At 41.4% G+C, this 18,527-nt stretch overlaps 2 protein-coding genes across 4 annotated transcripts in view; one reads left to right on the top strand and one right to left on the bottom strand.

Annotated features, from left to right (window-relative positions):
* The window catches only part of EXOC1L (exocyst complex component 1 like), a 113,314-nt gene that overhangs the window by 43,934 nt on the left and 50,853 nt on the right, over window positions 1-18,527 (top strand). The window lies entirely within an intron of this gene.
* Window positions 9,512-18,527, bottom strand: part of LOC310770184 (cyclic nucleotide-binding domain-containing protein 2-like) — a 44,637-nt gene continuing 35,621 nt past the window's right edge. The window contains exons 12-14 of the mRNA XM_083630655.1: window positions 17,140-17,199; window positions 16,218-16,265; window positions 9,512-14,136 (exon numbers count right to left, since the gene is read on the bottom strand). Of these exons, the coding sequence (XP_083486781.1) occupies window positions 13,909-14,136; window positions 16,218-16,265; window positions 17,140-17,199 (336 nt within the window). The 3' untranslated portion in view covers window positions 9,512-13,908. The remainder of the gene's footprint in view (window positions 14,137-16,217; window positions 16,266-17,139; window positions 17,200-18,527) is intronic.

Raw genomic sequence — 18,527 nt, 5'->3', positions numbered from 1 at the left:
AGGAAGTGTGTGTGTGTGTATATATATATATATATATATATATATCCCTTGCATTTAGATTGCAAACATTGGCACTGGCAAACAACAAAATGTCCAGTAAGCCACATAGGGTCTGAGTGGAGGAACTAGAAGGCCAACCCCATGCTAATAAGATTTTTAGGAACATCTGATCAGCATAGAAATCAAAGTAGTTACTATACTGCCTTTCAGCTGGAAAGATATGGGTTGTTTCTGTTTATCAAAACTCATAAGAATATAAGAAGAACCTGTTGGACCAGCCCAATGACCCATCTAGTCCAGCACCCTTTTCACAGATGCCTGTAAGTAGGATCTGTGCATAAATGCATTATCACCTCCTGTGGTTTCTGGCAACTGTTATTCAGAAGCAATGCCACCTCCAACAGAGCCTTTTCTTCCTTGAATTTGTCTAATTTCTTTTTAAAGCCATCTAAGTTGGTGGTCCATAAAGTTAAAGCTATGGTTTTCCCAGTAGTGAGAGCTGGACCATAAAGAAGGCTGATCACCGAAGAATTGATGCTTTTGAATTATGGTGCTGGAGGAGACTCTTGAGAGTCCCATGGACTGCAAGAAGATCAAACCTATCCATTCTTAAGGAAATCAGCCCTGAGTGCTCACTGGAATGACAGATCCTGAAGCTAAGGCTCCAATACTACCTCATGAGAAGAGAAGACTCCCTGGAAAAAAAACCTGATGTTGGGAAAGATTGAGGGCACAAGGAGAAGGGGACGACAGAGGACAAGATGGTTGGAGAGTGTTCTCGAAGCTATGAACATGAGTTTGACCAAACTGTGGGAGGCAGTGGAAGACAGGAGTGCCTGGCGTGCTCTGGTCCATGGGGTCACAAATAGTCAGACACAACGAAACGACTAAACAACAACAACAATAAGTTGGTGGCCATTGTTGCCTCCATAGTTAACTATGCACTGTTCTGAATCTTCCAACATTCACCCCCATCACATGTCTGTGAAAGAGGGAGGGAGAAAAGCTTCATATACTTTATATATGTCACACATAATTTTATTAACTTCTAGTATATCACTCCTTACTCACAGTCCCCTTGATCATTTCAGCAGACTTTTAGCAGTGGTATTCTGTGGACTTCTAGCAGAAATATTAACAAGCCTGTGCACGCACAGTAAATCAGTTCAAATTTTCAAGAGTGTTGTCAGTTTTTCTTGTGCAAGATCCATAAGTGGGGCGGACAGTCCTTGGTGCATAGGGCTAATTTAGAAGGTTTTTGAAAAGTGCACTTCAACCCAGAGCTAGGTCTAAAAAAGAAAGACTAGAATAAAAGTACCCCTTCAAAAGATAGAAATTGCAACATAAAGTAATGAGTCATCTCTGTTAAGTAGGAAGAGGATATTATCCTCTTGATGATAGAATCTTAGAAATTTTCTATAAGTGGTCTTTGCCTCTAAATCCAAGCTGAAAGCAGATTAAGGGCATCGGATTTCACTAGGAAGTTCTTTGAAAACACCAGTGGAATCGCTGGAGCTGCAGAAAAGTTCAGGTGGTAGAATATACCACTTGTGTTGAACTTGCTGTTTTCTGTTCCATTCGTAGCATCTCTGTGTGGACCATTAGAAAATCAATGGAGACTGCCCACAGGCTAGGAATGTGTACCCTCAATGCGTGCATCAGATCCGCCAGACAGAAACAAAATTGTGAAGGTATAAATGTCGTCTCTGTGTTTAGGACTGGAATGTAAGACAAATAAAACAAATATAGCTAATGGGCCTTCTTCTAAGGCCATTGTTTCCTTCCTTATGCATGATGCATCCAGAGGAGCAGTGAACTGTGCTCTGAAGAGGAAAAACAAACAATTATGCTCTGTCTGGTTATATCAGAATCTGCACAGACCTAGTTCATTATTTGTAAGCTTGATGTACCATAGTGTACGTGTGCATTCTTCACTGACAGCAATGTAGTTTCATAAATTGCTGTTGTGCAGCCCATTAAGAAAGTATAGCAGAATGTACCCCAGTATTACTAGAAGCAAAAATTGTTTACCCTTTACCCATAATCAGAAGACAGGGGAGGGGCACTTATTGGAATTGACAGGAAATGTTTAACCTCTCATTTCTCATATTTACCCAAAAATGAGTCCTGCTGATTTTAATAGAACTGATTTCCCAATTAAAATGTATTTAGAACCAGTGCGTTAAATACGGAAAAAACCAAACCAGAATAATTTAATTTAATTTAATTCCCTTAGTGATTTTGGAAAAAATAAAATGGATTTTCTGATTTTCAAAATGCAGGGTGCAGAGAGATGCAAAATGTATGAGATGGTATTGCAACATCCTAGGAGCACCCTAACAAGGCCCTTACTGCTGAATATTGCTAGGTCACTTGGTCCATTGAGTTAAGACTCCCCTTAACAGTCCTCTCAACAACTAGCTACCAACATTTGCTGAGAGCAATAGGACTCTCCCTGTATATGTTTAATTTTGTTTATCAGTACAAGATACTTGAGATGAGACTTGCTTTTTCTGAGTCCTCCCAGACCACTTTAAGAGCGTTAAACAGGTTTATTTATAGAAAAGGATACTAGAACAAAATAAAGAATAAGTTTTACAACCATAACTAGACATATCTGACAAGCCTTTTTCACAGCTATCTTCTTTATCTATGCCATCAGTCTCTCTCTCTCTCATTTCATTTGTCTTCATTCTCTATACCGCAACTCCTCTTCATCTGCCATTCACTTTGACCCCACCCAGCATATCTCCCAATATGAAGAAGTCGCTAAAATTCTATTTGGGGCAAGACACAGAATCAGAAGAAGCCCAAAGGGCTGAAGTTAAAATATCATTCATTGCCCTTGAAGCAACTCTGTGAAGTAGGTTAGAAAGACACAGTGATTTTCCCAACGCCATTGAAGCAACTCTGTGAAGTAGGTTAGAAAGACACAGTGATTTTCCCAACGCGCAGCATAGATCATTATGGCAGAATGAGGATTTGAACTTCAGTCCAGATCTAGCATGCTGTCTGCTGTATCACGCCATTTCACCATCATGAACCAGTCCCAAAATGTTTCTACACTTTACAGACACATGTAATGCATTTCAGACACGTGTAATGGCTTGGAAAGATTAGAGCCCTGTTGTGATAACCAAGGAACTGAAGACTTCACCTTAATATTTGTATTCTGCAAAGCTACCAATTTTCATTCCCAGATTTGTCATTTTAAAAATGTTGAACATATCACTTCTGAAAAGGGGGTTTATGGGCTGCCAATGGCTGCAATTTTCATAGTACTGAGCTAAAGGCTACAGGAGATGTAAAGTCCCCTGCTTCGGTCATATGTAGGTTTGGGTTCTGTGCCTGCTGAATAGAAGCACATTCTAAAGCTTTCGTGTTCTATTTATCTGGGCACAAAGAGTGACCTAATTATTCATTTATCGCCTATGTTACAAAAATGATACTATAAAAAAAAGATTTTCCTGATCTCAAAAGTCAAAGGTTAAGTTGCCATGTGCTTTGTCATGCTTTCAGGCTATTGAATGGCATGTTATAAAACCTCGGTTGTTTACCTTAGAGTAGTGATTTTTTATGTATTGTAGTATGTAACACACACATCTTCAATATTCCAACTTAGCTGTGTAAAAAAAAAAGTGCATTAAAAACTGACACTCATGGGATTAAAATCTGCTGTGTTTCGTTGTGATCAGACCACTGAAAAGAGTTTGGCAACTGACCTTTCCGGCTGGTACATTTGAAATAAAAGGACTTAGGTTACTTGAAACAATGAGAAGAAATGTGGATGCCAATATGAGTTTTGTAAAAGAAAAAGTGGGAAGATGTTATTATCTCTCATCGTAAAGCCCACAAAGTATGCCCACAACACTCATTTACAAATTACACACAATTCCATATAGTTTTACACTGCAATTTTGCTTGCAGAAAACGATTTTTGAAAGCATGGATAATTGTCACACCATGACCCTTCGTAAGCTTTAAGAATAAGTTCTGGAATGTTAAAAGAAACAATAATGATTTTGTTTTATATTTCAGAATGGGTTTGGTAACTTTCCTTCTGCTAATGTGCTTCCAATTTTAGACATTATGCTGTTATTGCAATCACAATACGATGGTAAAAAGATAACTTGGAACTCCAGTGCAGCCTCCAGAGACAAGCAGTCTCTGCTTTTTGATACTTGACTTGTTTGGCAAAATATTATACAAAAAGGCATATTGAAACTAAATTATTCTCATTCATGTAAACTCTTTGCTACCTCCCTCCCTCTCCACTTCATGTAGGCAAAAGATACCAAAACAAGCAACAACATTAGATCAAAGTTTATTATTTCTTCACCTGATTTTTCAGGAAATGCCTCTGTTACGTCTCAATGATAGATCGATCGATAGATTGACAGACAGACAGACAGACAGACAGAAAACCAGCATGTGCACAATGGAACCTCAGCAGCATTACAGGTTGTCAAGGTTGAGCAAATGCAGAGATCCTTTAGAAGTCTACTGAACTGAGCCTTTCTCACTTTGTGTGGGATGCCTGGCCTGGGACTATGCCAATAACACTAAATAAAGGGTTGGTTTCTTACTGCTGTCAAATGAGTCTCACCAACTGGGGTGCAACTAACAATGGCGCTTATGATGTCAGTATCAAGCTGGGATATAAGGGTTTAGGTAGCCTCTACAGTAAGGTAAAGGTAAAGGTAAAGGTAAAGGGACCCCTGACCATTAGGTCCAGTCGTGGCCGACTCTGAGGTTGCGGCACTCATCTCGCTTTACTGGTCGACCCAGCTTCCGGATCATGTGGCCAGCATGACGAAGCCGCTTCTGGCGAAGCAGAGCAGCACACGGAAACGCCGTTTAGCTTCCCGCTGGAGAAGTACCTATTTATCTACTTGCACTTTGACGTGCTTTTGAGCTGCTAGGTTGGCAGGAGCAGGGACCGAGCAACGGGAGCTCACCCCGTCGCGGGGATTCAAACCGCCGACCTTCTGATTGGCAAGTCCTAGGCTCTGTGGTTTAACCCACAGCACCACCCGCGTCCCCAGCCTCTATGGTACCCTGGTCCTAAATTGTTCAGGGCTCTGTAAATTGCCACAAGGACTTTGAACCTGGCTTGGTAGCAGATGGGCAACAGTGCAGATGTTTTCAGAATGGTGTCACATGTTGTCAGCCTTGTTCCCCCATCAGCAATATAGTTGCCACATTCTGCAACAGCTGGAGCTTTCAAACCAGCCCAAGGCATAGATAGATAGAGAGATAGAGAGACAGAGACACAGATCCAACACTACCAGCGAGATAATCTTGTTACCACATAGTTGAAGGATGAATGTTCCTCCTTCAATAGTTTTTCTTCTGGACCATGTATCTATTTACTGATTTTAAAATTATTGCAAATCTCAAGGGTTGTTTTTTTACCATTTGGAGAAACACAGTAAAAAAAGGAATTAAGTTTACTCTGCAAGAAGCTGTTTGTAAGGCTCAGTGGAAAAATAATAATTTTGTTCTACGTTATTATAAAATCTTCCATGGCATTTTTTTTATCTTGAGACTAACATTACTGTAGTTTCAGTGACTTTTCTTACTGTCCTAGTTCTCAAGAGCTATGAATAAAAACCGAATCTCTTTAGATCTAGAGAATACGGGGGGGGGGGGGTCTGATTTTGCCCACTCTAGTCATCATGCATTTTTCATTATGTTAAAATGTGGCTGCAAGAATAGCTTTTGGTAGTAACTTTTTTGCTTTTTAAAAAGACAAAATTATCCATGAGTAAGGACACATTACTGATTCATTGCAAAGAAAATTTGAACTTGAGCAACTTTTCTGGTCTATACCTTGGCTCTTTATTTTCTCTGGGCACAATCCACTAAAAAGCTCTCCTGTGTAAGTGAATGTAAGCACTACTGTGCCCCCGAGCCAGTCCAGTTAAGTGGGACTTGTAACTTTCTAGGAGATTCACTATATGAAAACTTAGGAAATGTCAGCTTGTTATTTCTGCCACATTACCATGTAGCTGTATCACTCGGGGAAAGCAAACTTCAGCCTTTAAGGGCCGTTACTAAGGTAAAATAAAAAGAGACAAAAATAAAAGCAGGAATTAATAATGGTGAGTTGGATTCAGACTAACTTGGTCTCATTTAGTCCCGAAGATATCGATGGGATTAAAGTGACCCATAACTAACTTTTCACTTTGATTGTTTTCAACTAGTTCTAAGTACAACTGAGGATATAGCTGTGTGCAAAGTTTTCTCTGCTCATCCATAAATACAGACTCCAGCTATACAGTGACCCAATTTTACTACAATTCTGCAGTCATTCGTGTCCCAGAGACTGTTGCATTCAAAACAATGGTTCCATGAAATAAAAAATGAAGCATGGCTTCGCTGTGTAACATGTTTGTTAGTGTTGTCCTGTTGACAGATTCTAGGCCAGTTAGGGATTGCATGGTTGCTAAAGAATGTTGTTCATGCAGGGGAAACTAGGGGGAAATGACTTTGCTTACCTTAGGAGCATGTCTTTCCCCGAAATGTGGAAGAGGAGTTGCTAATTTAGGCATGGTTAAAGAGGACTAAGTGTACAAGAAAACAGCCACAGTAGCTGCAAGAGATTTATTTCCCTACTTACCCTGTTGGGGGTGGAAATGCGAAATCACCAGATGCTTAAGAAATCAGTCTTTACAGAACTGTTGTATGAGGTGGTTTTACAGACCACGTCTACAGTCTGTAAAGCTTTGCCCTGCATGGTAAAACTTGTAGATGACACAAAGCTGCCATGTGTGATGATTTTGCCCACCATTCCCACATGTGTAATGATCCTTTATGAAGAAGACAAGGGACAGTCCAAAACAGAAAGCAGAATTTAACAACATTATGCTTTAGTCCATATTGGTACATTCCAGACTTTAATGGATACAACTCTCATCATCTGTGACTACTGGCCATGCTGACTGCAGCTGCTGAGGCTTTTGAGTCCAACATCTGGAGGGCAACACATTGGCTTACGCTTGCTTTAGCCATAGAGCTGCTTTGGTTTATATACACTTGCTGACATTTGATCCCACTTTATAGCATGACCAAGAAATCAATCCCAGGATGGAGCTACAAAAATAGGAGCAAGCTTAGTTTTTTTAGATGACTGAGATCACCAGGGACAGGGGGTTGGGTTGGCTTCAATGTGAATAGTGTTTCTTTTACATAGAATAGAGTAACTTGCCGTTCATTACTATAGTGAAAAGCATAGAACCTAGAGAAAAAGTTGTTGTGGAGGCAAAGCTTGCCCACTACGCCTAAAACTGCCACCACAGACAAAGATAACTTGGGAGACGAGAGGTGGAGGAGTGTCTTTTCACCTTCTTAGAAGTAGCTCCAGAATTATAGGGAAAGGGGTCCACACACTTCGAAACCCTCTCGTGATTCCCACTCACCAGAAGGCAGCTTCAGAAAGCATTATAAGCTTGCAGGTGGAAGCATGTTCCTTCCTTTCTTCTCAGACTCATGACTTGTCCTATCACCCTGTGATGACTGCCTCAGGCCACTGGTTGTGGGCAGCAAACTGTTAGCTACTTCATTTTTATTTTATTTGTTACTTGTACTGTGAGGGAGAGGGGCACACTTATTTTGCCCCTCAGGTACCAGAATAACTTTGATGCTAAACATCTTGACTAGATCGGGGCTGTGCTTTTGCTGTTCTGCTTCAGGCAACCAAATGTCTTGGCAGCCCTCTCAGGTTCTAAAGCCAGTGTGGTGCAATGGTTAGAGTGTTGGACTATGATCTGGGAGACCAGGGTTTGAATCCCCACTCAGCAATGAAGCTCGCTGGGTGACCTTGGACCAACCACCATCTCCTAGCCTAACCTACCTCAGAGGGTTGTGAGCATGAAATGAGGAGGAGGAGAACCATACACACCACCTTGAGCTCCTTGGAAGTTAATGATGGTATATAAATGTAATTAATAAATAGACTCCACTTCTAATTCTGCCCTTGATAATGGGAGAGGATGGATGAAGAACAACCCTCCAGTTCCCAATTTCTCTCCACCCAATCGATCACAGACCATTGTAGTTTTAAAATAAGGGATGGGAGAAAGCTTGGCTGTGTTTACAGCTTGTGGTGACAGTAAAATTTGCCTGCTATGTCTACATTACTATCTTTCCTCAACACAGCTCCCACTGAGGTGTGTTATATACAATCACTACCTCTTGATGGGCGCTTTGTGGGTTAACTAAAAATGCTCAACTGCACTTTGTTCTAAGAAGCTGTGAAGTTCCTGTCAAATTCTTGTAATGAGTCTGTAGGAAAGTACATTCTCTGTGTGTCAGAAGCTTGGTGTTTGGCATGCTGTTTTTCTTATCGTTACTCACCAATTATGGAGCGTTTTGCGGACTACATGACAGTAAGGTGGCACATTCAAATTATTAGTGCCTTTGCTTATTACTTTTGGCTACTACTTGCCTTATTTTGCAAGTTGACCTAATCATAATTAATCAGAAGAGAGAATGTGGACTTCACAGAGTAATTTCATGCTTATTGTTCACTTACTTGGGGACCGCAGGTCTCAAAGATCCAAGCTTCCTGTAGGTGGCGAAGAGAATTGCTAAGGCTGGTGAAATCTCCTTTATTGAGGAGTTCCATGCTTAATTTTTAAGCATATGTGCGACGGCTTTAACCTGCTAGGTAGACATTCAGAACCCCAGGTGTGTGGGGATGAGCTATGAGCTAGAGAAATCTACATGATTTGTGTGTGGTGGTGATTTTGTTTGTTTCTTTGTTTGTTTACAAAAAAATAAGGTACTGAAATTAGGCATGCATGAACATTGCCATCATTTTTGCAGTGAAAGCGGAGTCCTGATTCAACTGGAAAGCAACATTCCTGTGCTTTTTGTGGATCTTGGATGTTCTTTATCTGATTTCATGCCTTTCTTGGTTTTTGTTTTCCCATCCTGGCACATACTGATGCAACTTTTTCTCCCATTCTCTGCCAGCCTGATGTAGTTTAGTGCAGCATTAGACTTTGAATAGGGAAACCAGAATTTAAAACCTACCTCAGCTATAAGGTTCACTGGGTTACCTTGGGCTCATCACTGTCTTAGCCAACCATGTCTCACAGGTTGTTGTAAGGATAAAGTACAATACAACCAACAAAAAACCTTTACTATGCTGTCTTCTTCTGAGCCCAGGCTGCCTTTCTTTTCCTGCTAGGGAAATGTTGCACATTGAATTGCTGTTTTTCAAGTGAGAATTAAATGCAGAGAGATTAGGGGGTAATAACCTTTCCAGACAGGAGCCTCGGATGAAGCATTGGTAGGATCTAGATCTGCACAACTTGTGATGCTCCATAGCTCATAGCCCCACATTTACAAGGGACTTAGGTAAACTTCCTGCTTTTGGTACCTGTCTGGTACCTGTCTGAGACGGAAAGCAGAGGCACAGGGAGGGAAACTGTCAAGACTTTAGAGGACTAGTACACATGGCATGAAGGTTGCATTTGGCCTGGTGGGTTACAAATTAGGTATATTATTATTCTTCATTTTATTTTTATACTGCTTTATAGTTTTAAGAAAAAAGATCTCAGAGCAGTTTACAACACATTAAAACATCAAATAAAACAATCCAGAATGAAACATTACTGAAGAAAGTCAAATATAAAGTAGTTACAGGTAGGTAGCCGTGTATAAAGTATACATTCAAAGCAACATAACTAACAGGAAACTAAAATATTATCTCAGTTATTTAAAAAAAAAATACAAAAGAGGTCAGTTACAGAATGCACATCTAATGCAGCAAAGTTAACAAAAATTCACATTTTAAACAGCATATTTAATAAGGCAAAAAAAATCACAAAGCCTAGAACATATCTGCTGCAGTTGCTGCCACTCCCGCCAATGGTGGTTCATGTGGAAGTTCAGGCTCATTAACCTGGGTTTGCACTAAGAGACACCCCAAAATGGCCTCTGGCCTCTTCAGCAGCCTCGGCTTTTGCAGCTGGAGTCAGTCAGGGGCCCACCCTCCCTGGCCAGGTGGGAAAAGGCCTGCAAGGCAGGGAGCAGGTCCTCCAGAACTCACAGCCAAGATGGCAGCTTGACAGGATCTAAAGAACTGTTAGCAAACAGAAGAGCCTCCTGTGTTCTCCTATATTAATAAGCTACCCTCCTATATTGATCAGCTTTAAGTCCTGGGATTAAAATTGATTTCTGTCTAAATACTCCGCCATGTCTGCATTTTGGACCAAGCAAGTCAATTCTTCATTTTGTTATTTAGTTGGAGTTACTCTCTGTGGGGGACAGTTGAAGGAAAACAGCCCTCCAGTCAAAACAGTAATATGAATTTCAGATTCATCTCCAGGTCATTTCAAGAACTATTCTCCCACTGGGCTTTTAATTTTCTTATTTTTTAAAGACAAGGTAGCCTGCAGTTTAGTAGCAGCCTCACTTTCTATTGATTCCTGTTGTATCTACTGTAAAGGTACATTTTAAGTAGATTTTCTCCCCATTGTGAGTTTTTTCTTATTTCAAAATTCAGATTAGTTCTATGCTGGAATTACTTTATGATGTTTAGAGGAACTTTGTGGATCCCAGTATTAGTTTCTCTTAGTCAAATTCTTGTTTTAAAAAGTCTAAGAAACTTCACAGGGGCAGATTTATCAGTCACTATTAGTCACAATTACCAAATGGAATCTCTTAATAGCAGGTGCTGGGGGATAAATGATAGGAAACATTGTTTTTTTGCTTCCCAGAGGCATCTGACTGGCCACTGCTGGAAACAAAACGATGGATTTTTGAGCCAACCCATCAGGACTCTCACAATGTTCTTACAAGTTGGGTACAGGCCACATCTTTCCTGAATGGTGCAAACACACAGTTGCACAACAACTGTAAATGAACAGGAGGGAATAAAGCAGGGGTCAGCAAACTTTTTCAGCAGGGGGCCGGTCCACTGTCCCTCAGACCTTGTGGGGGGCCAGACTGTATTTTTTGGGGGGGGAATAATGAACGAATTCCCATGCCCCACAAATACCCCAGAGATGCATTTTAAATAAAAGGACACATTCTACTCATGTAAAAACACGCTGATTCCCAGACCGTCTGCGGGCTGGATTTAGAAGGCGATTGGGCCAGATCCAGCCCCTGGGCCTTAGTTTGCCTAACCATGGAATAAAGGATGCCCTCAGTATCCTGTACCCAAACCCGAGGAAGCTGTTTCTAATAGAGCCAGTGGAGTGGGAGAAGCTGGTGATGTTGGCAATGTTGGCAATGTTGCCTTGGTGGTGTGGCTGCTGTTCAAAGTTCCAGCAGTCCCATACGTCCTGCAAAAGACTGGACAGCTTTTGCATGCCTTGACACACTCTTTTTAAAAGGTGAGAGGAACTAGCCATTGTGGAGGTTTACCTGATGCCCCTTCAAGCCATTCTACAGGGTTGAGGTGAAGAGCTCTGGGTGCAAGTCACCCCTTCCCTTCAATTCTGAAATCATTGGAGGAGTCTAGAGAGGACCATCCTCCACCCACCCAAATCATGCTGATAAAAGAAGAACCAAAGTAAATTCAAGGTGAGTGGAAACACAGCCCGAGTTCTTCAGCATTTCTGTCTCCCGACTAGCACCTTTTCTCTAGGTCCATTCCAGTTCAGCAACATACTTGATAAAAGATAAAATTTCAGCACTACAGTATACAAGCTTGCTCTTCCCTTCTGTTACTTTGCATGTAGTTTAAGCAGATACATTTCTAGAGCAGATCCTGATTTTCTCCAATTTTTAAGCAATACCTGCACACAAAAGTTTTAATTGATTGCAGTAGTTCCCCCCCCCCTAAAGTCATTTGTGCCACATTTGGCAACTGATCCTTTCCTCATTTTGTCAGAAATTATGAAGCATACTTGATAACCTCAGCGGAAATCAAGCATCTGTTTTTAACATACGGCAGATTATCTATTAGCTGGAGTGACAATATCTAAAGGGGGTTATTGGGGGCCTTTAAAATTATTATATATATATTTTTTATCAAATTGCTATTTTAGGAGAGATAGAAATGGAAGGGAAATCATGAATACTGCCTCTCCAGATGGGAGATAATTGGGCACTGGAGGATGCCTCCCGGAAGCATTATACATTGCGGAAACAGATTCACAACCATTTAGTATGGGCCACAACACTATGAGTCAAAGAACAACAAACTCCAGGTCTGAGTTGGGGAGCCTTGGAATAATAATAATCCCAGACCCAGGACTTCTGGGCTTTCTTTCTGGAGGAAATTCAATAACCCTGCACAAGGGAAACAGGCACTAAAACCTTCAGATTACATGGGAAAGGCCAGCAGAATGTCACTCAAGTAATCAACAAATTAAAGAGTTTCTGCAAAAGAAAGGCTACAGTATATATTACAGTTTCATTATTAATTAAACTTGTTAGTTGCTTGTCACCGAAGGATCTCAAAGTGACTTACACTGTATTTATGCATAAGTATATTATACTATAGGGGACGCGGGTGGCACTGTGGGTTAAACCACAGAGCCTAGGGCTTGCCGATCAGAAGGTCAGTGGTTCGAATCCCCGCGACAGGGTGAGCTCCCATTGCTCAGTCCCTGCTCCTGCCAACCTAGCAGTTTGAAAGCACCTCAAAGTGCAAGTAGATAAATAGGTACCACTCCGGCAGGAAGGTAAACGGCGTTTCCGTGCGCTGCTCTGGTTCGCCAGAAGCGGCTTAGTCATGCTGGCCACGTGACTCGGAAGCTGTACGCTGGCTCCCTCAGCCAGTAAAGCGAGATGAGCGCCGCAACCCCAGAGTCGACCATGACTGGACCTAACGGTCAGGGGTCCCTTTGGCTAGTAAAAGGTAAAGGTAAAAGGTAAAGGACCCTTGGATGGTTAAGTCCAGTTGAATTCGACTCTGGGGTGCCGCGCTCATCTCTGCTTTCAGGCCAAGGGAGCCGGCATTTGTCCACAGACAGCTTTCCAGGTCATGTGGCCAGCATGACCAAACCGCTTCTGGTGCAGTGGGACACCGTGACAGAAACCAGAGTGCATGGAAACACCGTTTACCTTCCTGCTGCAGCAGTACCTATTTATCTACTTAGGCTGGTATGCTTTCGAACTCCTAGGTTGGCAAGAGCTGGGACAGAGCAATGGGAGCGCACCACCTTCCAACTGGCAAGCCCAAGAGGCTCGGTGGTTTAAACCATAGTGCCACCTGCTTCCCTATTGGCTAGTACCCATGCATGACATTATGCATAATGAAGAAATTATCCCCCAAAATTATTCTCAAAACCCTGACCAAGGTATAGTTACAGGATACTTTCAGGGGTGCCATGGCAGTTAAATCAATATAAAATCAACATTTGTACTGTAAATATACACTTGTGATCCTGCATCAACCAATTGTTGTCTCTAAACTGGTAAAACTATGCTAAGAGAAGCAAGAATTCCCCTGCTAGGCTCTGTTGTCTTTCATAATCAGCAGGCCATAGCCAGGCCATTGTACTGGGAATAGAGTACAGTGGTACTTCGGGTTACAGACGCTTCAGGTTACATACATTTCAGGTTACAGACTCCGCTAACCCAGAAATAGTACCTCTGGTTAAGAAGTTTGCTTCAGGATGAGAACAGAAATCGTGCTCCAGCAGCGCGGCGGCAGCAGGAGGCCCCATTAGCTAAAGTGGTGCTTCAGGTTAAGAACAGTTTCAGGTTAAGAATGGACCTCCAGAACGAATTAAGTACGTAACCAGAGGTACCACTGTATTGGCAAATCTGTTAGTTATAGCTGTGACATTTTGTCTAAATGCTGATTTTTATTAGATTTTATGTGTTTTTATTCAGATGCCGTGTGAAATGCTTTGATCATTAATTTAAGCAGAACTGAAATATAATAACAAATTTTCTTAGCAATCCAGAAAACTTAGGGCTGCCCACTAAATATGCCAATTAGCCACTAATATTTGTTGAAGGTAGCCTAGCACACCTTTCAAGGTGTTGTTTAACAAGTTGCAACTTGTAGGTGCTCCATAGTTGTTGTATAATGTAGCTCTCCTGGATCATACTCTTTGTGGGGCAGCTGTTCGCCGTCTCTAGAGCTATCTGCCTGGATTTAAGGGGTGCTTCCTCAAGAAAAAGTCTTTTGGGAATTAATATGCACTCTGCTCCTTCGCTGATCTGTGAAAGCAGGGAAAGCAATGCAGAATTCAGAATGAACTTCACACTTCTTCCGCAACCATACAAATAATTGGGCTGCCTTTGGGCTCAGGTTCCTGGAAAAGTTACTTGTCTTTGGAACCCACCTTGCAATTTCATGCCACTCAAGAGATTTGGGTGGTATGCAACTTCAGCTTTTCTTTTCAAAAGGGTTTTGTCTTCCCACTTGCAGAAGACTATATAAGAGTAAGACATTTCACGATGTGTAGTTGTGATACATTGGCTAGGGTTCAAAGTATAGTTACTCAACAGCATGGCTAAAACATATTCCATTAGGAAATGCACACAACTGAGGTTTGGGCTGAAATCTTTGGTATGTTCTGCTTTATTTGAATGTACTGCACAGCTTTTAAGTGGATAAGGAAAGGCACAACTGTGACACTTAAGATTATAGTCTCGAGACAGTACCCCTTTCTATATTATTCTTCAGTACATTGCTTGCTCATCATTAGTTTTTTAAAATTTATGAGACTCTGGGGGAGCAGTTCCACGGTGTGCACTGTATAGATTTTATTTTGAAAAATGGCAAATGTTTGATCAGTCAAATGTAAAACACAATGGGAATTCTTTATAACCGAGAAGTACAAAACAAAACAATAAGGGATAAGGGACAGCTGGTCATTTTTAGAACAAACACTGCCGCCTGCTACAATAATAATTTAATTCAGGAAGAAACTGGACTTCTGCTGTGAGGTAACAAGAAATGATGTGACACGGAGCGGACAAAGAAATCTTTCTAAGGCATACACCGTATTTTTCGCTCTATAAGACACACCAGACCATAAGACGCACCTAGTTTTTGGAGGAGGAAAACAAACAAAAAAATATTCTGAATCTCAGAAGCCAGAACAGCAAGAGGGATCACTGCACAGTGAAAGCAGCAATCCCTCTTGCTGTTCTGGCTTCTGTGATAGCTGCGCAGCCTGCATTCACTCCATAAGACGCACACACACTTCCCCTTACTTTTTAGAAGGGAAAAAGTGAGTCTTATAGAGCCAAAAATACGGTATTTATGATCGGCTACTGGTTTTGCTAAAAGGCTACTCTGAGAAGGAAGTGAGAAAGTGTAGGTTCAACTGCCCAATATAAATTGCTATAGGATGCCCACATCCTTCCCTCACTTGTAGATTGGCAGATGAGTACGCAAGAGCACTACTCCGATGCTAGTTAGTCTTGTTATTCATAAATGTCAAATGTCCTTGTTTGCATTTCACCATTTGAGTGTTATTATGGACATCTAGAAATGTTCTCTGAAGGCCACTAAACCAAGGTAGGCTGCCTTTTCCCCTTTGAGTATTTCAGAAAAGCTTATTCATCAAGCAATATATAAATGTCCAACACTGGGTTTGCTTTACAAATTCCTACAAGAGCCATGTGTGTCCCTCCCAACTTCTGGTAAAGTGTTGAATAAATAAAATAAAATAAATCAAAGTAGGAAATTGTAGGCTGGGGCCTCAACCACTCAACATAAATAAAATAAAAATAATAACACCCTGTCAATCAGCAAAGTACACACTGATCCCTGTGCACCTGCCCCATGCAGAGGCATCGTAACCTATTAGAAAGATACGCATCATATAGCAGCTGTATGCGATGGAAGTCTGACGATACTTTATCCACACAATTTGTCATAGTGGGAAGGAAGGTGATTTGCCATTAGAGGAAGGATAAGAAGATGCTTAACTATTCCCCCACCTGCTTTTTCCTGAGAACATCCCTCCTTCAGCCACTTTTATCCCAGCTGGGGTTCCAGAATCAAGTTTACTTTGGAAACACAGGTTTGGAAAGCAGCATTTAAAACAGAAAAGGGACACCAGGTACTGTTTATTTCATTTGTATGTAATTTGTAATTCATGGTGTTCCATTTGTAGGAACTGGATTAAAACTTTTTGCATAGAGAGAGCTTTGCTTTTTTTTCAATCTGACGATGACTGGTTCCCAGTCCTAATATTAAAAAGGTTTAAAAGCCTAAATAAAGCATATGGGGTTGGGGAGAGACAGGTGAACATGTTTTCCCTGCATTGTTCAAAATAATTCCTTACCAAACTGAGTTGAAGGTCACAGAATTTGTCCATTATTTCAGTCAATCCCTGTAATGGCAAATATACACTTTAAGACTGATGCGTTTGTGCTGAAAACAATTTACTTTCTTTCACATGTCAATCTTTTGGAGTTGTGCCAGCCAAATTCCCCCAGCCAACCCCTACAGAACAGTGGTGGGGAGCCTCTGGCCCATGGGATAATTAGGCCCATGAGGCCTTGGCTTGGAAGTTGGCCCAACGGGCTGCTTTGGGCAAGCCACACCCACCATTCTCACACCTGAGATCATGTGGTGTCAGATGGTGTCAGTTGTGGGAAAGTTCCAAGGAAGAAGCTCCCCTTGCATCCCCAACTTGAATTCAAGCTGGGAACACAAAGGAGCTTCATTCACCTCTGTGGCTGGAGATGCAAAAGAAGAATTGCAGCTTTGCAGACACAGTTTGAGCTTTGAATAATGTCATATGACATCCTGTAACTGGCAGGTGGGCAGTGACCTTCAAGGGGTAGGTTAGGCAAACTCTGGTTCTAGCCAGGCAGGTAGCTCCAATTCCCCACCTCTGCTACACTTCAGAATTCAGGCTCCTGTCAGCCACTAAGAATGACAATTGTTCCATTTTGGTTTTCCATGTTGAGCAGATTAGCATTAAAAGAATGGCCATTCCATGTATTTCAGAAGAATTTGTACCAAGAATTGCATTAAAGTTTGCAACAAACCTTCAGCCCAAGATCTGGAGGGCTGTTACCTTCAAAAATAAAAATGCACATTTCACAAAGTCCTCAGGTGACTATCATGGAACTAATTTTCTAAGCACATTTTTTAGTTTGTCCTGTAGCCTTTTTCTTCAGGCTTGGCCAATTGGAGCAATTTTTCAAATACACATGCTGTTTCCATCTCAACAAGGTTTGCGCCACTCAGATACTCACAAAAATATCACTTTGTTCAAGATTCCTAATCTTTAGGAAACGGGGAGCTAATGAAGCTACCTGTTGTGAAAAGAAAAATGTGGTAAATGTCGCAATGGGCTAGCAATTTACTCTTAACGGTGGAAATGTCAAGTTAAGAAAGGTTAACCACCAAGGGCTTTGCTTTGACTGGACTGAGGGAGAAACAGAAAAGTTAACTAGAGCATAACTGAATACACTAGGGGAAAATTTGTGTTAATTTGTTTTATTTGCTGTAATTAAGAGAGAGGAAATGCCTTTGGGATAAAAGAGAGTAATAAAGCTGTATCAGTTTTCCAGGGAGGAAGAGAAATGCAGTTGTAAGTCAAATTTATAATTTGTGTTCTCTGTGTTAAAAATATTAATTCTGTGCAAAACAAATCCAAACTGAATGCAAGGAAACGTAAATTGTGTGTGTGTCCTGTAAAACACAGCTTAGGCATGTTTATATACATGCCTTATTTTGTAGAACTGATTCTGCCTTTTCTGGTCACATGGAGGTTGAGGGGAGAGAACGTGAAAAAATAAAATAAAGAAAACCAGCATGCTTATTGTCCAAATGTTTGCGCTGTTAATGGGTGACTAATGTCCAGAACATACAATTAAAACGTCTGGAAATTGCCATGGCTCTAAGGGGCAGCTGTATTTTCAGAGTTCAATCAAGATGCCTGCCCAGCTTAGTGCAAAATACTGCTTCTAGATTGCTGTCAGAATATATTACTGTTAGAATATATACACTGGTTCAACCTCAGAAGTCGAATGGAATCCGTTCCAGAAGTCCTTTCGACTTCCAAAAAGTTCGGAAAACCAAAGCACGGCTTCCGATTGGCTGCAGGAAGCTCTGGCAGCCGAATTAGAAGCCACAGAAGCCCCACTGGATGTTTGGGTTCCAAAGAATGTTCACAAACTGGAACATTCACTTCCGGGTTTGCGGCGTTTGGCAACCAAAACATTCGACTCGCAAGGCGTTCGGGATCCAAGGTATGACTGTGTGTGTGTGTGTGTGTGTGTGTGTGTATGCATGTCAATCTTTATTGGCTTTCAGTCTTTTTCTAAGAACAAAGCAAAGTATTGGTGATCAACTTTAAATGAAACAGATTGTGCCCAAGTCCAGGACATTTAAAGGAGTGTTTTCTCTTATATTATATTATCTTGACTTCTCACATAGGCTGTCTTCAGAAGCCCCACTCCACAATCACTGGTACGTGATTGGTAGGAATGCAGTACAGTGGTGCCTCGGGTTACATACGCTTCAGGTTACATACGCTTCAGGTTACAGACTCCGCTAACCCAGAAATAGTACCTCGGGTTAAGAACTTTGCTTCAGAAGGACAACAGAAATCGTGCGGCGGTGGCACGGCAGGAGGCCC

Source organism: Podarcis filfolensis (genome assembly GCF_964270895.1).
Source record: "Podarcis filfolensis genome assembly, chromosome: 9".
NCBI classification, from domain to species: Eukaryota; Metazoa; Chordata; class Lepidosauria; order Squamata; family Lacertidae; genus Podarcis; species Podarcis filfolensis.
Note: the sequence above shows the minus strand (reverse complement) of the source record. Positions and strands in the feature narration are given on the sequence as shown.